A 26,191-nucleotide genomic window follows, 5' to 3' on the forward strand; every position below is an offset into this window, starting at 1 on the left:
AAAGACACAATCAACTGATTATGTCACTTTTCGTAGAAACTCGAGAGGTTTAACACGAAAAACAAACATAAAATAAAGCAAAAGTCTGTTTTCTTTTTCTAGAAGATAAATTGTTTAAAACAAATTAATAATTTCATTTAAAACCATTAGGCAGTTATTTTGGTTTCACATAGAACATTATCAAAACCATTTAACCGTACTTATGATTTCAGTATTTCATGCCCCTAATTTTAGTAAAATTAAATTAAATTGAACATTATTGGACCAACAATTAAATAAGATGAATAGTATAATATGATAGATACTATAAAAAGACACACCTAACTATCAAAACCATTAAACCATACTTATGGTTTCAGTATTCCATACCCCTAAGTTTGTTTCACCATAAACTTTTTACAAATCCAGAAATTCATAAACTTGATACAAACATTAACAAGAAACTTAACACTAATCTAGAAATCCGGAAATTCAATAAAAAAAACATTAACGTGCTAGCTTTTGAATCAATTCTTCATCACAATCTTGTGCAACATGTTGCTGTTTCTTTATTTGATGCTTCTTTTCTTTACCCTTGGACTTTCTTGTTTTCTGCTCCTTCTTTTTACCACCATCAGATGATGAAGCTGTGTCATTCCTTTCCTCCTCATCCATTTGTGTTAGCCCAAAACTGAATGATGGCAATTACTCTAGCTTTTTAGTTTTTTTCACCTGCATGATCAAAGATAACCATTAAATCCATAAATTCAATAAAAAAAACATTAACACTAATCCAATCCGTTATCGGAGGTTATATATCATGTTGGACGTGCTAGCTTTTGAATCAATTCTTCATAGTATGAAGTTGCTGCCTTCTCCACATAGTTTCTTTTGCAATTGCTTGAGTTGCTTAATATTGATGAACAGATTCCAATTCTCAAATCCATAGTTTTTGCAGCCTTGTCATTCTTCCCATGGTTTCTCATTTTACAACTTAGATTCTAAACCAAACATAGAAATTTGTTAAAAACAGTTCCAAAGCAAATCAACGCTCTGAAACCATTTCCACAGCAAAATGGTTTCAGAGTAAAACTTGCTAAAACCATTTACACAGCATATTGGTTTTCAGAGTAAAATGGTTTTCTATATGATTTTTAAACAAAACATACTACAATAAGAAATAAATCAACAGTATGAATTCATTTCCTGAGACAATTAAGATTAAGTCTATTTCACATACATGTAAACCATTTTAAATTCAGAGCAAAATAACACATTTTACAACTTAGATTCTAAACCAAACAAAGAAATTGTTAAAAACAGTTCCAAAGCAAATCAACGCTCTGAAACCATTTCCACAGCAAAATGGTTTCAGAGTAAAACTTGCTAAAACCATTTACACATCATATTGGTTTTCAGAGTAAAATGCTGAAAACCATTTCCTAAAATTAAACTATCTGAGTTGATTTTCCAGAAATTAAACCAATTCGAAATTACACATTATGAAACCATTTCCAAAAATTAAACAACAACATTGAATACCACCGTCCAGGTTAGTAATATTCCTTGGATTATCATGAAAGTACGATTGATGAATACGGAGACATCCAAATAATCATATAAAGAACACTTTTATGACAAATTATACAAAAACATCCAAATAATTAACTACTCCACATAGATATAATCAAAATCCAAACCTCATAGCTACAACATAAATAATGATAAAAATGTTGCAATGGAAAGTACATTGAACATGCATTAGAAATTGTGCCTTGAAATCCAAACCTCAATCTCTAACGGTTTGCTGAAAACCACTAATTGGAACAGAAATTGAGAGAAAGTAAAGGAAACAAAAAGCAGAAAACTGAAAACCTACGAATGGTTTTTGCATGAACGATACATACCTTGTTCATCATCGAAATCCATTGGATCAACGAAAAGAGGCTTCAATGGGATTCAAACAACTGCACATAATCACCAGATTAACAATCGCAAGCAAGGAAATGAAATCGAAGTAAAAAGGAACGATAATAGAAATAGATCAATGAGTAACAGGCTTGGGGAACTCGTACTTGGAAATTGGAGAAGAACGAGGCTTGTAATTAGGGTTTACGAACCTTCCGATTGGAGATGAAGATGACGAGTTCGAATGGAGATGATGAATTCGATCTGAGATTGATCGGAGATGAAGGATGGCGAAGGAGGCAGATTCGATCTGAGATTGATCGCAGATGACGAATTCGATCGGAGATGAAGGACGGCGAAGGAGGCGGATTCGAACGGAGATGATGAATTCGATCTGAGATTGATCGGAGATTCGATCGGAGTTCCGGCAGTGGTGGTGATGATGAGTTTCTGGCGGTGTGTTTCCGGCGATAGTGAAAGGTTCCGGCGGTGGTTTCCGGCTACGGGGGTGTAGAAAGGTTAAATTGTTTTTGTTGGACTAGGTGTTAATGGGCTGGACTTATGCAGGACTTATTAGAATTAAGCTTTCACTTGGGGTGTAGAAAGCAATTATGTTGGATGTAGAAAGCAATTATGCACGGTGCATAAGGATCTCCTTATGCACCATAACCACACCCAAAAAGTAATATTAAAATTACATATGTCCACAAAAGTATCTTTCATTAGATAGTTTAATACTTGAATGTGTCTTTCATTTGTTAGATTGGTCATCAAATGTTTGTTCCGTTAGCCAATTTGGTCTATAATACTATTAAGAGAAGACAGACTCTGGAATAAGAGCAAGCTATATCAACTTTTTTTCCTTTATACAGCTTTGCTATCGCTCCTATGAAGCAAAGTGGCGGACCTTCCAAAAACAAAATGCAGTCACTCTCTTTTCTAGCTCCTACATGATGACAACACCTCAACATTCAGAGATTAACGACTATTCACTCTTTAAATTATTAGAGATAATTAAGTATTACTTTTACAAGAATATATATATACATATAGGGGTTTGCTAGAACACACCCACTAGTTTTTATGTGGGAGTGTTTTAGCAAGTTATAACTAAAAAGTTAATAAATACACCTTAAGGTGTATGTTGCTATAACACACCTTCTAACAAAAACAAGTGGGTGTGTTCTAGCAAATCCTATAGGGGTTTGCTAGGATACACCCACTTACTTTTTAGAAGGAGTATTTTAGCAAGTGAATAACTAAAAAGTGGTTAAATACACCCTAAGGTGTAGCTTTGCTAAAACACTCCCACATAAAAACTAGTGGGTGTGTTCTAGCAAATTCCATATATATATATATATATATATATATATATATATATATATATATATATATAGAGGACATTTCAAATGAGAGGACTCTTATTATGAGAGGATGAGAGGGTTAAATCACAACCCTTAGATCTAATCAAACGGTTATAATTACATGATGTCTTTTAGATGCTTATCTCTTTCCGCTTTCTCTCTCACTCGTAATCCATCTGAGCTGCTATGAGTTGTCTTTCTGCTTCGTCCAGTTCTTACAATTTCATCCCTCTTTCCATATGAATCACCAACCTTGTATTTTTTTACAAACGTGACTGCATTTCAAATTTATATATCATTTATGCAGCACTTGATTTATGTTCAAAGTTCATAAGAAAAATTCCAAATTTCAAATTAATTCTGAAAATGTTTCATTTTATCCCAAATTAATTCATCATTAAAGGAATTATGGCGAGAATCAAAAGCTTGCTGAGTTTCATAGTTAAAAGATAAGCTGTATAAAACAATCTTTCATCCCAAATTCTCTTTCATAAATTAATTAAATTTTTTAATAGAGCTGATATAGCAAATAGCCTCGCACAGAATAATGGTGAAGCTAAATTTGAAAGGGATGAAGTACCAAAAAGAAGACAAACTTGCTATTTGATCCAGTGATTGCTCCTGAGTTTTTTTTACCAGATCCAGAGTTGAATAGACAGAGGATTTTAATTGATATTGATTGAGATAGCACAAACAACAACAATAATTTTGCAAGATATTAGTTTTAATTGATTAGCCCAGATTCTTGAGAGAAAGTACAAATCATGGAGCTTGATTTTTTTATCGCGTTGACAGAGAGAAGGAAGAAGGAAGAGGAGTTAGGGAGACATGAAGCACTGGAAAAAGAAATCAAATCATGTCCACTTTCTAAACTCAAGATTCATGAGATCACGTGAAGTCCTATAATAAGAGATTTAATCTCAGCCCTTTATTTTAATCCAACAGTTAATATTTAATGCTCTCATCCTCTCATTATAAGACATCCTCTCACTTGATACATCCCCTATATATATATATATATGTATGTATGTATGTATGTATGTATGTATGTATGTATGTATACAGTTGAATTTTTCTTGTGATTCTTAATGTAGATTCTACTTCCAAAGTCTCTAAAGCATGTATTATGTACCATTCTCTTACAGGTCAACATGTTCAAGTGAATGACAAGAATGAACTTGAAATTGGTAACTTGGTTCAAAGTCAAGAAGGCTTGTCGCCTAACGAAAACTTGAAAAGGTAAATTAGTCCGTTGTGAGTATTATTTGTAGTTCCTTTGAGTATTATAAAGAAAAGTTAAGCACAACTTATTAGTTTCTTGTTGAGTCTTAACTTTGATAAATCTGAACTGATTACAAGTTTTTGTTTTGTTGGTTCACTTTTGTTCGTAGAATATTTCACGCTTTTGATTTTTTTTTTTGCTGATTCTTCACGAAGCATTTGCGTTGACTTTCCTCATCTCTTAGGAGTCAGGTTAGTTAAACATTTGGTTGCATTTTTATTAGTCTTGTTAGTTCACTATGTTCACCGATATTTGCTGCCGGTTCATTTGCGTTAATTTTCCGCAGTGTATAGTATGTACAAAGTATTGATTTTGATGCTTTTTCAATATGTATATGAATTTTCTTTTTCAGGGAAGCATCCATATCTCAAGTCTTGTTTTAAAGCCAAGGTTTTATCGGTTACATTGGAGTCATCGTTCGTCGGGAGGTTCCAATTAGTATGGAAAATTGGAGAAAAAAAGTCAGAGTTTTGTAAGTTACTTTAGGTTTGTCATCGTTCATATATACATATTGTGCAAAGAGTTTGCATTTTTATGCAAGTGTACAATAGATGTCATTTGTAATTAAGTTTTTGATCAACACATTATTGTTGTTTATTTCTATTAATGGATTATTAGTGTTTCTGATACGTATATATATATTTTTTATCGAATTAGTATCTTATTATGATGCTGTTGCTTGTAGATTTAATATTTAAAATAAAAAAATTGGGACTTTTATTAGCGCTTTTCTGAAAGCGCTGTCAAAGGGGGTAGTTAAGATAGCGCTTTCCGGAAAACGCTAAGAAACATCTGCTTATAAATAGCACAAAAATAAGGCTATCTTAGCGCTTTTTTGAAAGCACTATTGAAACACTGCTATTTAATAGCATTTTGAAAGCGCTATTATAGGGGTTCTGACCTATTATAGCGGGGGCTTTCTTAGAGCTTGACAAGCGCTATTAAACGCCCTAATGAATGCTATTAAAGGGGATATTTTGTAGTAGTTATCTTCGTTTGTAGACCTCTCGAGCTCTTTTAGACAAGTTTTCATCTCTTTTATTGGTAGAAAATTTCACTGAAAAGTAAAAAAAAATTGACAATGAAGCAAAGCAAACGAACAACATTAAGATGATGGATTTTAGGTGTAAGTTGAAGACCCAAAAGAATTGCATGGAACTTTTAACTTGTCTCCCTGACCTTGTAGCATTTGCATCACCGTTTTCATGGACGGACGATGCATAGGTTGCCACAGGATGCACCAAAGTCCCACAATTGCCATTTTTTTTGCAATTCTCAAATCACTGTCTGCATCTATTGGGATTTGTATTTCTTCCCCCTTCAAGCAAACTGTGGATCCAATCTGGATATAGAACTTGGAAATTTTCTTCACTTATGGTTGTGTTTGTATTCTTTCCTCTTCCAACAATTTCCAATAGCAACATACCAAAGCTCTATATATATCAGACTTATAAGAGACATTCTTGAAGTTTCTAGAAAAAACTTCTGGTGCCATTTATCCTAATGTACCTCTGGCTGCGGCCATAGATATAGTATTTTGATTTTTCGAGCACATTTTAGCCAAATCGAAGTCTGTAATTTTTGGGGTGAAATTTTCGTCGACAGAGACGGTATAAGGATTGGTGTCAAAATGAAGAATGCTTTGATCACAACCTTGGTGAAGATACTCTATTCCATTGGCTATGCCTAGACCAATTTGTTGCAACTTGTCCCATCCAAAGAAATTATCTTTGTTGATAGGAGGTGAAATGAATTTCTGCAACCAACCATCTGGGAAAAAGTCATAGACTATAGTACGGTGAAATCCATCGGTGCAAAAGCCAAGCACACAAACAACATTGAGATAATGGATTTTTCCCATAGTTCCCACTTCATTTTTGAACTCCTTCCCACCTCTCTCTGCGTTATTGAGCATCTTAATAGCAACAATAATTTGACTCGACAATATAACTTTGTAAACAGCTCCATGAGCTCCTTCTCCGATCTTATCCTTAAATTTGTTTGTAATTCTCTTTATGTCATCATAGGAGAATCTGGTTGGCTTTAAATCCATCTAATCCTTCAAAAAGTTTTCGATTCTTTCATGATCTTCGCCTTTCATCTTGAAATGGCGATGAATTCGAATAATAGCACCAAGCATAATCACTAGCAAAGTTAAACCGATTATTAAACATGTAAATTTAATATTCAATATCCCTAAAAGTTCTCAGAAAAATTTAAGAAATGGAAGTGAAAGGACATGAGCAAAGTTGTGTCACCTGCAGAGGATAAAATAATGAATGCAATCTTCTTGAGGGATCTCCTCCAAGGCCAGCAAATGAAGAGTAGATCACTGCATAGGAGCAGGAATACCAGGATAGAGGCTCGCCTGATACCATTGAGATGGTTAGTGGCGCTGTTAGGCAGGATGATGAATATTTGGGTCAGGATGAGATGAGCATTGAGCAGTTGTATCTGACCTTGCACGATGTTAGGGAGATGTTGATACCAATATTGACTAGGAGGCATAGGAGGCCGAGGAGGCATCAGCAGGAGCAGGAGTAGTGTCATTTAGTTAGTTTTAGGACTTGTTCGTTTTAGGTTTTGTTAGTTTCATTTCCAATCATTGATGACATTTGTTCTTATTTGGTTGACATTTTGTATTTAACTGATGTTGGTGCATTTCTATTTCATCATGGTAATTTGCGTTTATTTTGAATTAAATGTTGATAATTCGTATGTTGGTAATTTATTATTGCTGCTGATGTGAAAATACAATGAAAAAACATGACATTTTATAAGGGTATAAGTGCAGGTTTTTACAATGAAACATGAAACATTCTATGTTGAAACAGGTTTTAACAACTGAATTTGGTTACTGTTGAGGCTTTAGGATGCAACCGCAGCTACCTATTGTTGTGATATGATCCGGCGGAAGCTAACTGCCATTGTGAGATGATCCGGCGGAAACTAACTTCCGTTGCTTTTTTTTTCTTTTGTGGATGAGCTTCCACCTTCACTTTCTGTGGTCGACAACCCACACGTTGTTTTCTATGTTTCTACAACCCACACTCAACAAATATACAGATTATAAGATGCGTGGTGATGGGAGCGAAGGTGTTCGAACAATGGTTCGAACACGTTCCTTCTCATCATCACTCCTCTTAAAAACTAAACAAAAATCCACAAACCTAAACACCACTTATAGTGACAGACAATTAAGTTGTAGTTAAAACCGCCAAACTTATTACAACTTAATATTTTTTTTTAATGGGCATAAACAGTTTATAAGATGCGTGGTGACGTTGGAGAAGGTGTTCAAACATACAATGGTATGAAAACCTCTCCAACATCACCACTCCTCTTAAAAAAAACCATAAATAAGTTATGTGCCAAATCTAATTGATTTTTTTTTTTTTGTTGTTTTTAGCTTTATTCCTTTTATCACATTTCATTTTATCGTTTTTGTTCACTCATTTATCATTTTTGTTAATTTTGCAGTACATTAAGATGAAAAATATGGTGTTCTGGGACACAAAATGGCCACGGTAGTAAACTGCCGCTGAAAAGCATCTGGTGGTTGTTAATTGCCGATGGGGTTAAAATGGTCATTTTGTAGTGTTTCTTAGCATTGTCTTAAGTGAGAACAACAACTTTTTTCTATGAAACCGTTTTATTCTATCTTCTCTATTGCAACCCAATACAAACTATCTTTGACCTCGTTTCTCTTGGACTTGGTCTACCGAACACTATTCGCAAATTTCCCATGTTCAATATCGTCCTCAGATTTCTCTTCAAAATAAATTGTATCTTGCCCTCGATTCTATCTTATGGAGTACAGTATGCAATATGGATACCTCTTGTTGGGCGGTTTTCTCCTTTCCACTCGTTTACTAATCAAAGGTTATTAATTGCCTGCCTTTATCACATTAATTTCTGTCCCTTTCTCATCTCTTTCTCAGAAACTTCACTCTAGACTTGAAGGCACTCACACCAATTGAGTCCACTCGTTTTGGGTCGTTAGTCATTATAGAATGATGACTAGAAGGCAAGGTTCAAGGTTTCGCTACGTAACTACGTTGTGTATACAAACAAAAAATACATGACTAACTAATAAGAGATATTTCCAAACCTAACCAAAAAAAAAAAAAAAATAAAGATTATGCCTCAAGAAGCTGTAAGCTTTGTCTTTGAGGTCAATCAATCAAATCCATGGAGAGGTAGTGTGGGCCTACAACCAGTAAGCATTGGAGAAGACGGCCGTCCACGAAAATTTGAAACCCCTACTGTAATCTTGAAAAAAAAATTATTTGAAAAGTATTGCAAAAAATCTAACGTCACTTGCACTGATAGACAATTAAGTTGTAGTTAAATATAGGAGCAATTGTTTAAACATGATTTTTACCCAAACAACATTTACCTATAGACAATGGATAAATTGACAACAAAATTATTGTATTTCAGATATTTACCTATTGAAAAATGATATTTAATGACATATTTTGTCTGTAGGTACAAGTTTTTTTTCCTTTCTTTTCTTTCAAATTTTGAGGCCACTCAAAGTTAGAGACCCAGTGTCAATGGCCTTGTTACACTTGCACACGGCTCTGATCTAAGCATATGCAATTCTTTAATAATTGTTTAACGGGTTGTAGAGTTGGAAGCCTCACATTGTTTGAAAAAATGAAGGTTGAACACTTTATAAATGAAAAAATATGTGGTGTCCAACTCATTTGTGTGGTTGCACATAACTCAATTAATGTCGATGATTGCCCGAGCTAGAACATCTTCAATATAGAACTCTTAAACTGAGTTTTTAAGGGAGTTTCATGCGTTTCTTCACCCATTTGTAATTTTTAAATATCAATTCCTAATAAGAATTGAACTCTTCCAATGCAACACTTCTACAAATTTATTAATTGAATAACAACCATAACTACATATCATTAAATCTCAACAATAATTTATAAATTTCCTACCAATAATTCTAACTTATTTAACAGAAAATTTATTCCTGACACTCAAAGATTGAAGGAGAGAGTATGCTTGTATACGCATTTTCTAACTTAATTTCACTTAAACATGCTTTGTAATTATTCACCAATTCAAGTAACTATTTTGCATCACTTTTGGTAATGGACAAAGAAGCTTGCATTGAAGATGCTGTTACAATCCTATAGTTTAATACTCTAAGGAGTAAATATTAAGCTCTTGCATTGAGAATGACAAGCACATCAATGTCCACTAAATTTTTCATTTGACATTCAAATTTTACATATATCTCCTTAAATTTACAAATCAAAAGTAAGTAGTTTGTTTCAAAGTAATAAACCATTGACAATATTATATATCGAACATAAGTCTTTTATTATTTTCATCTAATCTAACTCTTTAATCACTTCCAGCTCCAAACTCATAGGTTTTGCAACGATAGTAGCAGTTGTATTGGTGGAAGTTGAAGGCCCAAAAGGATTGCATGGAACTTTTAGCTTGTCTCCCTCTCCTTGTAGCATTTGCAACACAGTTTTCATTGACGGACGATGCATAGGTTGCCACTGAATGCACCATAGTCCCACAATTGCCATTTTTTTTGCAATTCTGAAATCATCTTGATCTTCATCTATAGGGATTTGTATGTCTCCTCCTTCAAGTAAACTGTGGATCCAATCTGGATATAAAACTTGTGGACTTTCTTCACTTGTGGTTGTGTTTGTATTCTTCCTTCCCCCAACCATCTCCAGCAACAACATGCCATAACTATATATATCGGACTTATAAGAGACATTCCCAAAGTTTCTAGAAAAAACTTCAGGTGCCATGTATCCTAATGTTCCTCTGGCCGCGGTCATAGATACAATACTTTGATTTTTCGAGCACATCTTAGCCAAACCGAAGTCTGTAATTTTTGGGGTTAAATTGTCATCGATCAAGACATTATGAGGATTGATGTCAAAGTGAAGAATTCTTTGATCACAACCTTGGTGAAGATACTCGATTCCATTGGCTATGCCTAGAGCAATTTGTTGCAACTTTTCCCATCCAAGGAAACCATCTTTGTTGCTAGGATGCGAAATGAATTTCTGTAACGAACCATTTGGGAAAAAGTCATAGACTAGAGCACGATGAAATCCATCGGCGCAAAAGCCAAGCAATCTAACAACATTGAGATGGTGGATTTTACCCATAGTTCCTACTTCATTTATGAACTCCTTCCCATCTCCCTGAGCATTATTGAGCATCTTAACAGCAACAAAAATTTGGCTCGATAATTTACCTTTGTAAACAGCTCCATGAGCTCCTTCTCCAATCTTATCCTTAAATTTATTTGTGATTCTCTTTATGTCAGCATAGGAGAATCTAGTTGGCTTTAAAGCTTTGTAATCCTTCAAAAAGTTTTCGATTCTTGTATGATCTTCGCCTTTCATCCTGAAATGGCGATGAATTCGAACAGTAGCACCGAGCACAAGCACTAACAAAGCTGAACCGATGATTACACCTGAAAATTTAGCATTTAATATCTTAAAAATCTCAGCTATATATATAATAAAAAATCAATTAAAGAACAAGAACAAACATGTCTCACTCTAACCTGCAGTGGATAGAATAATGAAAGAAATCTTCTTCTTTAATTTGTGTTCACATTTCAAGCATCCTATGTCAAAATTTGTTCCAGACCATGTCAATGAGAGTATGTTGTATTGAAGCATAGCTCCCCAAAATGAAGAAACACGATCAAAGAGTTTAATGCAGTATACAAGATCAGAATCAACGATTGTTTCATAATCCGAATCAGTGACATAAATTGGACATGATTTGATATCTTGCACACCATTGCCCATTTGATTGTCGTTTCTTAGTTGTACTACTGAAGAACAATTGAAAACACTAATATTGACAGTTACTGAAATTCTGGAGAGATAAGGCTTAAAAGGATAAAAGAATGAAAAGTTGTGATCAAGTAAAATTTGAGATAAACAATTTCTGGGATCAGATAGATCTATTCTTTGGATGTCGTAATAAATGTCCCTAACGATGAATTTTAGAGGGACTGGATAAGTAGGAAATTCAAGAATCTTGGTGTTGTGTTTACAATTGAGATTAAAGTGACATCCAATGGATGCATCACTCAGACCAATTCCAAGGTTGATTAGCTGCAATATCATTACTAGTATTGTGATTGTGAGTGACATGTTGAAGTGAATGAATCACTCTTCTAAATTGTTTAATTTCATATATATCTTAGCAAGCCCTCTTGGAGAAGGCTGAAAGTAATAGAAATATACTAATAAGTCTATGCATTGTAAGTTGAAAATAATGCTGCAAAAAATATAGATTAAGAATATTCCAAGTCCAAGACCAACACGACAAAATTTTCATCAAGTCAACAACTACTATTTTGTCCTTAATAATTAACTTGTGCATTGAAAGTCATGATGGACGGCTAGAAGATCCTTCTCAGGTTCTGTGGACTCTTTGATAATGACTTTGACTTTGTCCTTAAAAGTTACAACAAGTATGTATGTATTTTTAATCCATTTCTGCATCTGTTAGTCATGAGCAGAGAAATGGAATCCTTCTCCTGCTTCCTCCATGTATTCATGGTACTTGTGTTAGTACTTTGTTATCATCATCAAATATGTGATGCAGAAAATACTAATAACCAAACATATTGTCCACCTTCTTCATGCGGCAAAATCACATCCATAAAACATCCTTTTCGACTTAAGAATGACCCAGCAACCTGTGGTGATCCAAGGTACGAGTTATCCTGTGAAAATAACATCACAATGTTAAGTCTGTTTTCGGGTAAATACTTTGTGAAGTCAATTGACTACAAAAACTACACAATTCAGTTAGTTGATCCCGGAATTCAAGAGGATGATTGCTCTTCCATTCCTCACTATTTCTTAACTAAATCCAATTTCACAAGTTCTTACAATTATAGCTACCATGGGGATCCATACGAAGTCGGTGGTAGCGGTCCAGTGATATATGTGAACTGCAGCAATCCAGCGAAGAACGATATTATGTATGTCGATACATCTCCCTGCGTCAAGTGGCATTCCAAAGGCTATGTTTATGCTATTGCTGGCGACATCTACACTGCAAGTTTAAACGTTGATTGCCGTGTGATGCTTGTTGCTATGTCATCACTCGTTTCTACTTCTATTACTCGGTTCCAGTCCCAGAATATTTATCGAAAAAATCTTTCCTACTCGGAAATTCATGGTATGCTAAGCTATGGATTTGATCTTTCCTGGACGAAACGTGTTTGTGAAGATTCTTGTGACATTAACCAACAGGACTGCTACATCGATCAAAGCACGGGGGATGTTAGATGTGTGTCTAATTTTTGCTTTTCTCCATTTGGAATTCAAATCAAATGTGGTAAGTGGGACTTCATTGATCATTTCATTAGACAAATTTTTTTAAACCATCGAATTAATTCTTCTTATATTATTCTTAATCCATCAAATTAATTCTTCAATTACTTTAAAAATATAAGAGATAATAGAATTTTTAGGACTACTCTAATCGAAGGGTAATTGTTAGAGATTAATAGGTCAACATGTTTATGAATATCTATTTAAATTTATTTTTATTTATGTTAAAATATAATTTATATTAAACATAAAAGTCAAGAATGCAAAAATTCACATTTAAATAGTCCTTAATATTGTTGTAACTTATAGGTTTTACGGTGAAATAAACTCTAATGCCTTTTCAGCAAGGCCGTTCCTAGAGTTTTACGGGTCTTAGGCATAATATGAAAAGGGCCCTTACATAATACATCATAATTTTTTTTAGCTCATTGTTGTGTTTTTTTAGCTCTTCATCTCGTTTTTATTTTTATTTCGCTTTTTACTACCAAATAAATGTATTTTAGACAACATCGGAAAATAAATTAAATACTCTATATACACCAAAACAAAATAAAATATCGTAGAAGTAGAGAAAAATAGCAGATGCGAAGTAGACTGAAATTTTAGCACCCCATTTTCAACTAAAATAGAATTTGCTTTGTTATGAAAATTATCCCAATATCTTGGATAATAAATATCATCAATATTTTTAATATTAGTGAAGCATATTATTAGGAAGAAAGGGCCCAAAAAAATATCACCAATTTCTTCGATAATAAATTTTCGAGCATATTATTAAAAACAACCAAAAAAATTTATTGGAGGGTGTATATAGAAATTTCTGTGCTGCATGGGATATATATATATATATATATATATATATATATATATATATATATATATATATATATATATATATATATATATATATATATATATATATAGCAAATCTCACTAAAAGGGCCAAAAACATTAACAGATTTCAACCCATTTCTATATCATGTCAAAGTTTGGGCCTTTTCAGAGAAGTTTGCTATATATACCCCCAAACATCCAAATATTTCTATATACACCCCCAACCTTAAACAAAATTGTGGGCCCCTTACCGACAAGGGCCCTAGGCCGTCGCACTCGCGGCCTATTCCCTAGGGCCGGCCCTGCTTTTCAGCATATTTAGAAGTAGGTTAAATGGACTATTATGAAATGGCCTTTGGACACTATGGTGTTCCTTATAGTCTAACAATATTAATATTACTATTTCTTTTATTTTTAGATTTATATTTAACAATGAAATTATATTTCTTTCACTCTTGATAATGCCTAATACTTCCAATAAAAATATCCATTACACGTTTACTCAAAAGTAAAATGAAAAACCAATTAATTATTGAAAGATAAATGAGGACAAAATTGGTTTTGGAATTTGATCTTTACACATCAACACCATTATAGATTATATGAATGAGTTTTTGATTTTGTACACTTCATACATAAATTGTTTTTTGAGAGAATTTATACATAGATATTAAACTACTAATAATATATAGATTGCATTGTTCAAAAACTTCTGAAGCTAAATAATAATTCGTTGAGGCACCGCACAATTTGTTTTGTTATATCACCAAAAGGTTAGAGCTGACATTTTTATTTTGTGTGTGTTTTTCCTTTTTTAGAACATTTGACAAAGCTGCGTATATCGATGGAAGGTAAGAAAATTCTCTCTCAATAAAATTTACTTTTCTATAGAACATATGGTTCTTGCTATATACACTACAAGAAAAATAGGTTTTAGCATCACCTAAAAATTGGATGTTGGTAGGCAAAAAATGGACGCTAACAGCATTTAGCATCAGATTAGCATCCAAAAAAGTAACGACAGTAAAAGCCTCGAAGCTAAGCACTAGCATCATGTTGGTGCTAAAATAGTATTCACAAAAGTGGACGCTAAAACTGATGCTAAATGCCTAATTAAAGGGCATCTAGATTTAGCGTCAGTGAAATGTAAATGCTATAATCTTGTATAAAATACTGAATTTTGTCGTGTTAGTGTTTACTATGGGGACACTAAAACTTATTTTTGAAATCGGTTAAGACTTTAACAGACTTAAAATGTCTCTTCTTTTGTAACAAAAAACTTACTTTCTTCCCACAAATATGTAAAACCATAATTTCCTAAGTAAGCATAATTTTATACAAATACACCTAATAACTAAATATAACTACAAAATTTAATCTCAAAAATTGCATACCTTGCACTACTTCCCCTTAAATTGGTGAGTGCATTCTAGTGTTCTAGTGTTTTTATTACCAAATTAATAAGTAAACACAAGCTACATTCTAGTTTTTGTATGTTTCATAGAAACACAAGAGGTCAAACCTATGCTAACAAACAATCCCTAACTAGAAAATATGTTCCCATATCAATATAAGAATGTTCCCATATTAATAAAATATGAATCAAACACTACCTACGCTTTCTTTCAAATTTAAAGTAAGGAGAAAAGATAGACCATTATGGTCACAAAATCTGCACTTTTCAACAAAGTAGCTGACGAAAAAAGCAGATTTCATATTCCATAGAAATTCTTCATGTTGCGGAATGTGCACCAATGAAAAAAATTGTTCTCCCTCTTTTGTTGTAGAAAACTACTAACAATATCTGAAAACAAACCAATGCATGTTAATCACATCGCAGTATGGGAAACCCAAGAGTAGTCAAAACAATAATTAGTAGAAAAAGTAGCCAAAAGCTTACAAAAAATATTAAATGAAGACATGATTTGCCAACACCAGAGTCTCTATTAGAAGAAGCATGAATGCATAATTACTGAAAAGAATAACCACAACACATCCGCTCTTATCACTGAATAAAACTCACACTTTTCTTCTCAGTTTTCACAAGAAGGAAGCAATCACATAATATTCCACAAAAGAAAGTCCAATAACCAAGCTTCTATGAACCAAGTACACAAGAACTGTCAAGAACATAATTTGAAAAACAATACGGCCTATAATCAACTCATTACCTAATCAGAACAATTTACAAAACAAGTAAACATACAATGAAACTTGAATAACACATAACATATAAAGGCACAAAACACTCATTTAAAACAATTTATATATATTTAAACAAATCACATGATATTTACAAGATTTCCATTTCCAAAATACCCATTGATGGTTAATCAGCCGCCGCCTTAAATTTATCAATTTTGCTTCCTGACCTATTACAGAATATTGACCCTTCTATCCTGATCCAAGACATGTAGACATGCTGCTCCAAGCATAAGAAATTAAAGCCCAACATAGGAAAGAACATCAAAGCCTCCAATAAATAAAACAATAACCCAAGTAAGGATGGAGAAATTTAATTTTCATTGTTTTGTTAATACTAATGTATAGAATGCCTGCTAGGGTTTACTAGAAGATGCACAACAGCTAATTCAAATTCTCCACCTATTACCGCCAACCCCCAACTAATTGGTTTTGTTTAATCATCACGTGGGAATTGTATGTGGATTGCTATCTCAAATTATACTCCCATTAGCATCACGTTGTGGAGTGACTTAATTACTACTACTGCAATCTCAATCTTCACGTTATTAGAGGGTTCCGACCAACTTTCCGTTCAAGTTATCTCCTTCCTTCTTCTGGTTCAACTGATCACACTTAATTTGTTGCAGCTTTGCTTGCCTCACCATGTCTGATTGGCAGGCAGAGCTTGTGCTTCCTGCTACTGCTACAACAACTGCGACGACACTGCTTCCTTCAGACGCTGCTGCCGTTTCTGCCATGCCACTTGCAAACACTACGCTCTCTCCTCTATACCAACTGCCATTCTGAAACCATCTTTTGCACAAGCCCTTCGTGGAGCTCATGTACAATTTTCTAACCCACTGTCGGCACCATCTATACGTGGGGAAACACTGTCTATCAAAATTACAAATGATGCATATTTTCGAAGGTTTGAGGCATGTAAATTAACCTTTGGGGTAGTCTAGTTTTAAACAAAAGGGACAAACCTTACACTACCAAGGATATAGTTGCAAAATTACAGAAAGTATGGAAAGTTAGTGGGCAGTGGTGTCTGCTCTCACTTGGTCGGGGGTTTTACAAATTTTCTTTTGCTTTTCATGGTGATTTGCATACAATATGGGCAGCGGGTACAGTAAATTTGAAGGCAGGTGTGCTTCGGTTATTTGAATGGACGAAGGACTTTAACATTCACACGCAACAACAAACACACATGCAGTTTTGGATTCAACTGTGGGAATTACCACAAGTGTTATGGATGAAGAGAACTTTGTATGAGATTGCAGGGGCTGTCGGGACTCCATTACTAATTGATAATGTTACTAAGAATATATTGTTGGGACATTATGCCTTGGTATTGGTGGATTTGGATGTTTCCAAGGACATTTTCTATGAAGTTATGGTTGAACGGGAGGGTTTTGTGTTTCCCGTAGCAATTGAATATAAGGGGCTTCCAGACTTTTGTACCCATTGTAAGAGCATTGGCCATAATGTAACATCTTGTCGATGCATGGTTACATCCGAGGAAATCGTACAAAAAGGAGCAACGAGTCGACAAGGGTAAGAAACCGGTGAACTCACAGAGAAGAAGCAAGGGTGGAAGCCACATGATAATCCTGAAGGTATTGGTTCCTCTAAGGATTTTGAAATTGCGGCATCCCAACAGAAAAATGACACACACGCATAGACCCTTCAGGTTGCTGAAATTCAACATGAGAATGTGGAGTTTATTAGCACTCAGGCCCAACAGTCAGTATCGCAAGAGGATGTTGTTCCTACAGATGCAGCACAGTTAGAAAGGCAACTTGTTGCGACTTCCCCACAGCAGGTTGTGAAGTCTGGTACTACCTTTCACATGTCGCTGCAGAATGTTTTTGATGAAATTGTCAGGCCGCCGGTTCCGGTTAATGATGTTCAACCGGTCCTCTGTTTGGTTTCGAATTTTCCAAATGTTCAAAAAATTATGGTTGGTCCGATGATCCAGTGTTACATAAATAAATGGATTTGGTGTAAGAATTATTATTGAACAGTGCCACAGCTGAAGTGCCATCCACTCCTTATTTGACGAAGGCGCAGAAGAAACCAGCAGTTAAGGTGTGGACTATTTTAACCCATTCTCAGGGTCCATCCCCTACTCTGCAATGAAGACTCTCGGCCACAGTTTAGTGGGCTCGGTGTAGTTTGACTTGCTGCCATTTTCTTTGTCATTAGACTTCTTTAGGGATATAATTGACTTGTCTAACTATCAATTTCCCTAGGATTTCAGTTGTTCTTTTTCTATCACTTTTTTTTTGTGGGTATTGGCGTAGTCCCACCTCTTGTACATATTTTCCCCCTTTTTTAATAATATGTATGGAGTAGGCGGTGGAAGATGGGTGTTCCAGTTAGGTGCCAACCTAGTTGGGATGTTTATGAACTCCTTGATGCCTTACCTACTTCTTGCCTTATAAAAAAAAAATGGAATCAACCAAGATGCTCTTGGACAGTCAAGTATCCAAAAGATGAACTTTTTGATAATATAATATACTAATTTTCTAATTAAAAATAAATAGAGAGTGACATCCTTTAAAATAGAATAGAAGTAGAAAAGTAACACTAACTATTTTGTCAACCAATCATTATCTCATCCTTTAATGACTAAAAACCATTTACATAACTCCCTATTAATCTTAAATACTCAAATTCCACCAAAACAAGTTATAAGCGTAGACCTTTTAATCCTACTCGAGGTAAATCCTTGACCCTAATCAATATATAGCAAGGCTCCAAAGAAGTCATACCCTCATCAGTTTCAAAAAAAAAAACATGTCTTAACAAACTCTTTATTTCAAATCTGAAATTGACATATTCATTGTGAAATCTAAACCGCGTCAACATTTGTTTACAACAATTAAAAACTCAAATTCAAAAGAATACTAATTTAAGCCAATATTACTCTAAACTATGATTATCAAGAATATAATAGTACCAAATAAGACTAAACAACAACTAAGTCTAATATATCCCCTTGGGCCATATTAAGAAGCTTAAAATCATCAATATAACAAAAATAACATGTCTAATTGAGTGGCTTCTTCAAAAATCTGAACTAATTATATAAATGCTCTAAAAATATAATTTACGGAAGAAGAAAAATGAAGTAAATGGCCGTGCGTCACTTTTCGGCACAACGGAGGTGAACTCCGGTGTAGTGTCCGCCGAAAAAGTTATTCTAATCGTAAAAAATAATATAGGGTTTTTGTTGCAAATCTCATGGAGAAGAAGATGGTTGGATTAATTTTTCAAATGGAGGTTTGTGGTGACCGAAAAACAAAAGTAAACGTGATGGTTCAAAAATTCCAACATCTTAGATCTGGAAAATATATTAGTGGGTAGTGCAGAGGAAGGAGAGGTGATCACAAAAATAGTGTTTTCTTGTCCAAAGGAGGTTGAATGTTGAGGTCATGGTGGCTAGAAGTGTGTTTGGTGGTGGTGTGTTTTAGAGGGGAAGAAGAAGACATGGTTTGTGTTTTTCACGCGAGAAAGAAGGGAAATGAAAGAAAAGAAAAATAAAAGTGTGATGTGGTGTGTGTGTGTGTGTGTGTGTGTTTGTCTGAGGAAAAAAAACATAAAAATAATTGGAAAATATTGGTAAAAAATTTTAGCTTCAGAAATAGTAGATGCTAATGGAAAATAAAAAAGTGAAATATATTTAGCTTCAGCATATATGGACGCTAATAAAAAAATCAAACTAACTAAATATTAGCGTCAACAATAGCAACTACTCTGCTGGAAAAAAAAATCAGTTGTGTTAAATTTATTGGATGCTAAACAACATTTTGTGGACTCTAACATACACTATTAGTATCATAAATGGTCTGATGCTAAAATTTCTGAAGCGAAATAGCTGTTTTCTAGTAGTGATAGAATGTTTTACAAATTAATTTTTTGGCACACACCTAATAGCATCCACAAGTGGGTTACATGTTTTTAGTGCTTAAAACGGATTTGACCGAGAAAGTTCACTTAAGGCTTAACATTGCACACCTACAGAGGAGCCACTACTCAAAGACTCAAAAATCTAGCATATCAATTACATATGCGTTTTGGGGATAAGTTTTCAACTAATTTCATTTCAAGAGAAGTGTCCACCTTGGAGAATGGATATATTATGTTTTAAGAAGCGATGTTGAACCGGTTGCACGGGCCTTTAACACCGTATGAAAACATTTATAATCATTGCTTTTTGCAATTAATTTAATTTTGAAAATATTATTTACATAAATGTTGCCAAAAATAAAGGATTTGTCATTATTTTTGGGTGTGCAATGAGAGGTAATTTCAAAGATTTGTGAACATTTTAAAACATTTTTGGGTGTGGAATGAGAAAATATCGTAATGAATGGATAAACAAACATTCGTGATAAGTAAGTTAGTTTGTCGGAACATATTGTCCTTCTAAACTCGGTGTTGAATGCAGTTTACATTAAGATGCCAGCAATGGTGCTGAAGTTGATTGTTGGACTTCAAAGGAGTTTTCTTTGGGATGGGGCTATGGTAAGGAGAAAAATTTGTTGGGTGAAGTGAAGAAGAGTGTATTTTCTCCTAAGAAAAATAGAGGTTTAGGAGTTAGAGATATCAAGTGGGTAAAGATAAGTCTTCTCGTTAAATTAAAGTGGATGTTAATTAATGAGGATCATCCTCTTTGGAAGAGGATTCTTATTTGATAAATATGGCCTAAGAGTTAGAGGTGGGGTGAAAATGGGTAGTGAGGTTGGTCTTCGTATGCTTCTAATTGATGGATTGACTTGATGTCTTTGGAGGTTATTGGTGGAATTAATTGGTTTAATATAGGGAGGTGGTGAGGAAGATGGGTAATGGAATGAATACTACTTTTTGGATAGATTTTTGGGTCGGAAATGTCCCTTTACAAGTTACTTTTCTGCGTCTTTTTGTGTTATCCAACCATGAGAACTCTATGTTGGGTAGGCATGGCGAAAATACACGTACCCGTGGGTACCCGCCCATACCCTCCCCGATTTGACGGGTTTTCCCCGCTTTGACTGGGGTGGGGTATGGGTTTGGGTTTTCCCCGATTTCAAAACACGTGTATGGGACGGGTAACGGGGTTATATGTACCCACCCCGAACCCATACCCATACCCGTCCCGAATATAAAAAATTACTTTTTTTTTTTTTACCGTTTTTACATAAATACAAGCACAACTCTAGATCATTTCACTCCAGTCCAAATGACAAATGTCATTGTCAGACGACACTTGGGTTCTCTCTCAAGCAGTCAACGTTGCTCACAAAGGGAACATAATGCTTTCCATTATTGCCATTGAGGTTGGAAAAAAGAACCTTTTTTATTAAAAAAATGATTCACTACGGGTACTGGGATGGGGATGGGATACCCGAACCCGTCGGGGACGGGGATGAGATTCAATTTCTTATCCCCGTTGGGTATGGGTAGGGTATCAGGTAAGTATATGAGAATCGGGGATGGGGATGAGGAAGGTAAAACCCGTCCCCACCCCGCCCCATTGCCATGCCTAATGTTGGGGGAAACTTGGAGTAACTCTTACGGTTTGACCTATTGGAATTTTTCTTGGCGGAGAGAGTTGATTTGTGTGGGAAATGGAACTTGTGTAACAATTCCGTAGGACTATTGGATTTTTTTTATGGATCTGAGGAAAGTAATTCTTGGAGTTGGAGACCGAAGGAGGAAGGGGTGTTCATGGTAAAGTTTTGTTACAATGTGCTTGTGAATTTTGGGCTTCTAGATGTGGTTGTTTGTAGGGAGGAAGAAAAGGTGTTTGGTTACATTTGGAAGAGTCCGGCTCCGTCAAAGGTTGTAATTTTCTCTTGGACGCTTCTTCTTGACTGTATTCCGACACGGTTGAATTTGGCAAAGAGACATGCTTTGGATGTTGAAATGTCCAAAAATTGTGTTTTCGTAGAGGAATCCTCAATTCACATTTTCTTACATTGCAAGGTGATTTCAAAAGTGTGGTTAAAGGTGTTTTGATTTGATGCAATTTCATTTTATTTTGCCACAAAATTTTTTTGTGCATCTTCCTTGTTTGACAAACAAGGCCAGGTCGAACACAAGTTGAGAAAGAGTTATTGGTTGATTTGGCATACCGCCATTTGGATGATTTGGAAGGTGAGAAACGAAATGATTTTCAACAATTGTGTAAAGGATATTGAGGATATAGGATAATATCAAAATCTTCTCTTGGTATTGAAGTTTAAGTATAGGTTGAAGATTGTTTCGTGCTTATGAATGGTGTCGGAATTCCAAAGATGGTTTGTCAAGGTATGCTTGGAGGTAGAGGGATTTTCGGGTGATTGTTTTTTGTATATGTTAAGCTCTATGTGTTGTTGTTTTTTAGTAGCTGCTGTCGGCAGTTTTGTGTTGTCTGCCCTATTCTTGTTTATGTTTGGGGCTTTTGCCTTTTCTGGAATTTTATGTTTCATTCTTGTGGCTTATCTAAATGGAAGTTGACCTAAATTTATCAATGTATGAATAGAAATTTTGTGTTTCGCCAACTTTTAAATAGAAGACAATGTATTGTAATATTTTTTTTTTCTTTTTCTTATAATCTTGTTTCTTATGTTTTCTACCGTTGACGTTGCTACAATTTATTGCAGATATTATGCTTGGAATTGTGAAAGGTAATATTTATCTTTTCTTTTTACATTCATTTCTACGTTATTGTATTTTGTATATTATAATTGTTTTTGTATATAAATAATGTCTTTGATCCCTAATCATCTTTGAGGTGCCTCTCCAAAAGAAAAAAATAACTTTCTATAACTAGTCATTGAGCAGCTTACGTGTTTTCCTTCATTGTATTAGGTGTCATCCTCTCACTTAAAATGTCGTCCATAAAAATGTTTTCAATATCATACTATCTTCATCATTAAGTATAAGACAACTTACACAAATCACAAAAATAAAGAAAGTTAGCAGTAAGATTAAATTTGATTGTAATTATTATTATATTTTGACACTTTTATCTTTTAAGAAAGAATGTTAGTTTTTGTTTTTAAGATAGTGTTTATTGTTGATTAAAGAAAAAGACGTAAATAAATAGAGCAATGTTGGTAAAAATAATATTTAATGCAGTTGAAAATACAAATAGATCTGATTGAAAGAGACAAAATTTTCTCAAAAAAGTCTTATCGTAAGAATAGGAGGTGGTACACATTATTTGTGTTGTGCGAAAATGAAAAAAATTCAGATCATTAACATTAAAAATCGACAAAAATTTATATTAAGGGTGTAGTTATGCTAATGATTTGTTTATAAGAAAATATTATCAACATTTTATTTTTAACACTTTTTCTAACTTTTATTCGGTTATTGATTAAATTCATGTGGGTCCTAGAATTTTTTGTGCGACCCATTTTTAAAAGGGGCAATGGTTATTTTGGTGTCTGAATATGTAACGAGTAGTCACAACAGTCCCTCAATGTATTCAAATTCTAAAATAGGTCTTGATTGTGCATTATTTTAGTCAAAATAGTCTCTTGCATCAAAATGCTTCTTTAATTTTGTCATATTAGTTCTTCAATATACTTAATTATTATCATATCAGTCCTTTTAAGTATTTAGTTATTATCATATCAGTCCCTATATGAATAGAGTCAATGTCAATAATAAAAGACTATTTTAACATCAGGGACTATTTTAAAATCTTGATATATTGAGGGACTATTGTAACTACTTACTACACATTTAAGGACTAAAAGGACTATTGTTCCTTTTTAAAATTCAGGAAACACATAAGTTTCACTCAATAAAAAAGTGTATTAAAGAGAGTGTTATAAAAAGAGTGTCCATCTAAAATATTGAAAACCTCAACAAATAAATAGATTATTGAAAATACCAACAAATTAATACCCCCATCAAGAAAAAAAAGGAAAAAACAAATAAATAAATACTCTTGAAGCCCAAAAAGGGGCCGCAGAGTAGTAGTAATTGATATATTGTCTCTCTTTTTTACACATTTTTTTTTTAATCTGTAAAGAGTTGACTCATATGTAAATCTTAAGTTCAACTCCTATTGTTAATGTGATGACCTCTGTTGTGAGTAATATGTATGTACATATTTAAGTATTCTTTGAGCCTTCAAGTCTACCCAACCAAAAAAAATATTGTTAAACGAACTTCCCGTATTGAAAAACTAGGTCTAACGAGCTTCATTTTGAGCTTCTCCACAAACTTCTTCAATGTATTGAAATGGGAGAGTCTATCACAAAATCTATTGTTCATTATGTTTCATGCTCATTGTCCTTTGTCTTGATTAATTTTATCATGATGTAACTTAAACAGGAATACTGAAAATAATTGGGAAGACAAAAAGTTCACAATTATCTGGCGGAAACTTTGAATTATCTGCCAAAGTTGCTGATTCTAAAACTTCCATTCAAATAGGAAAAATCAGTGGCAGATATCTCTTGCCGTCATTTATAGTGAGATTTACAATGGGCCTCATGGTTTTCGTTGTGCTGTTGATATATACATGTCGAAGAAGGCATATATCAATATACGAAAATATTGAAGTTTTTCTGAGAGCGAGTACTTTGATGCCAACAAGATATTCATACAAAGATATGAAAAAGATGACTCGAAGTTTCAAGGACAAACTAGGTGAAGGAGGTTTTGGTTCTGTTTATAAAGGAAAGTTGAGCAGTGGACCATTTGTGGCCATAAAGATGTTAGGTAATTCTAAGGGAAATGGACAAGATTTCATTAATGAAGTTGCAACCATAGGAAGAATACACCATGCAAATGTGGTTAGACTTATTGGTTTTTGTTTCGAGAGATCGAAACATGCTCTTGTTTATGAATTCATGTGCAACGGCTCTCTTGATAAATATATTTCTACCAAAGAGGATGCCATCTCTCTAACTTCAAAGAAAATGTATGAGATATCTCTTGGAGTGGCTCGTGGAATCGATTATTTGCACCAAGGTTGTGACATGCAAATCTTGCATTTTGACATCAAACCCCATAACATCCTTCTTGATGAGAACTTTATCCCCAAGGTTTCTGACTTTGGTCTTGCCAAGCTTTATCCTAATGACAATAGTATTGTCAATTTAACTGCAGCAAGAGGAACAATTGGTTACATGGCTCCTGAATTGTTCTACAAAAATATTGGTGGAGTATCCTACAAAGCTGATGTGTATAGCTTTGGAATGCTTTTGATGGAAATGGCAAGTAAGAGAAGAAATTTAAATCCACATGCGGATCGTTCAAGCCAACTTTTCTTTCCTTACTGGATTTATAATCAATTGACTGAAGAAAGGGAGATAGAAATGGATGATATTAGTGATGAAGAAAAAAATAATGTGAAGAAAATGTTTATAATTGCATTATGGTGTATACAATTAAAACCGAGTGATCGTCCTGCAATGAACAAAGTAATAGAGATGCTCGAAGGAAATATTGAGAATATTGAAATGCCTCCAAAACCTTCTTTCTGTCCAAATGAAAATATTGAGGAAGACCTAGAAGTCGAGTCTAATGAAATTGAATCAGACTCAGTTGATTTTATTGAGGAAGATACAACAGAGCCCTTGTTGATGAATTCTGCTTGATGAAAGAGGAAGAATGTCCGTCACTAATGTAACATTATTTCATAAAAAAGTCATCCTTATGAGTTGTACTATTGCAATTTACCACTTTGAAATAAATAATGCATGTTAATAGAGCAAGGAGCTAATCCCAATTTGCAAGCATAAATATAGTGAGGTAAACACCATGCTTCCAAATCATTGACGACAAAATTAGAATACAAAGAGTTTTGTAGAAGGATATTTTGATCAAGATAACTACTAAGGACAAAATAAACGAATCCAAGAAAGGAAGGAGAAAACAAGTGCACCATGTACTATATTCTTTTTTTTTTTTTTTTTTTTTGGTCAAGTAGCCTAGTGGCTAGAGAAATTCACCTTAAAGATGAATAAGTGGGGTGTCCGGGGTTCGAACACCAGCCCCTGCACAAATTGTGCATTATCCCTTACCAAATGAGCTAAGCTCATGGGGACACCATGTACTATATTCTTAACTAGGAGGCTTTTCAAAATATGATTATAACATCAATCCACACATATATGAGATTTTCTACTACAAAAATAGTAGCTAATTTGCAAATACAAATTTACTGTGAATTCTGCCATATTTGTTGCAACATTGTTTGGGCCGTAAATATAGGTGTGAATTACCAATTTCATTTGTTTGTGAAATTCATTACTTTTTATTATGGGCAAACAAATGAGTAAATA

At 34.1% G+C, this 26,191-nt stretch overlaps 2 protein-coding genes and 1 pseudogene across 2 annotated transcripts; 1 reads left to right on the top strand and 2 right to left on the bottom strand.

Annotated features, from left to right (window-relative positions):
- Positions 1 to 5,525: 5,525 nt before the first annotated feature.
- LOC146953022 (rust resistance kinase Lr10 pseudogene) lies at positions 5,526 to 6,734 on the bottom strand (annotated as a pseudogene).
- Positions 6,735 to 9,756: 3,022 nt separating this feature from the next.
- Positions 9,757 to 11,819, bottom strand: LOC146953023 (rust resistance kinase Lr10-like). The gene is made up of 2 exons (XM_085707577.1): positions 11,102 to 11,819; positions 9,757 to 11,008 (listed from the first exon to the last, which is right to left on the bottom strand). The coding sequence occupies exons 1-2, from the start codon at positions 11,700 to 11,702 to the stop codon at positions 9,891 to 9,893; spliced, it is 1,719 nt and encodes a 572-aa protein (XP_085563703.1). The 5' UTR covers positions 11,703 to 11,819; the 3' UTR covers positions 9,757 to 9,890.
- Positions 11,820 to 12,041: 222 nt separating this feature from the next.
- Positions 12,042 to 25,621, top strand: LOC146953024 (LEAF RUST 10 DISEASE-RESISTANCE LOCUS RECEPTOR-LIKE PROTEIN KINASE-like 2.1). Its single transcript, XM_085707573.1, has 4 exons — positions 12,042 to 12,900; positions 14,549 to 14,581; positions 22,547 to 22,570; positions 24,234 to 25,621. Exons 1-4 carry the CDS (start codon positions 12,066 to 12,068, stop codon positions 25,502 to 25,504), a joined length of 2,163 nt encoding a protein of 720 aa, XP_085563699.1. The 5' UTR covers positions 12,042 to 12,065; the 3' UTR covers positions 25,505 to 25,621.
- Positions 25,622 to 26,191: the final 570 nt, after the last annotated feature.

Source organism: Medicago sativa, chromosome 1 (genome assembly GCF_051527215.1).
Source record: "Medicago sativa cultivar Bolivia chromosome 1, Bolivia_mono, whole genome shotgun sequence".
Lineage (NCBI taxonomy): Eukaryota > Viridiplantae > Streptophyta > Magnoliopsida > Fabales > Fabaceae > Medicago > Medicago sativa.

Excerpts from the sequence above, each read along its gene's own strand:
- LOC146953023 (XM_085707577.1), bottom strand. The coding sequence starts at position 11,702 with ATGTCACTCACAATCACAATACTAGTAATGATATTGCAGCTAATCAAC. Across the intron at positions 11,009-11,101 it reads CATTATTCTATCCACTGCAG|GTGTAATCATCGGTTCAGCT; the intron begins GTTAGAGTGAGA and ends CTAAATTTTCAG.
- LOC146953024 (XM_085707573.1), top strand. The coding sequence starts at position 12,066 with ATGAGCAGAGAAATGGAATCCTTCTCCTGCTTCCTCCATGTATTCATG. Across the intron at positions 12,901-14,548 it reads TGGAATTCAAATCAAATGTG|AACATTTGACAAAGCTGCGT; the intron begins GTAAGTGGGACT and ends TTCCTTTTTTAG. Across the intron at positions 14,582-22,546 it reads GCTGCGTATATCGATGGAAG|ATATTATGCTTGGAATTGTG; the intron begins GTAAGAAAATTC and ends AATTTATTGCAG.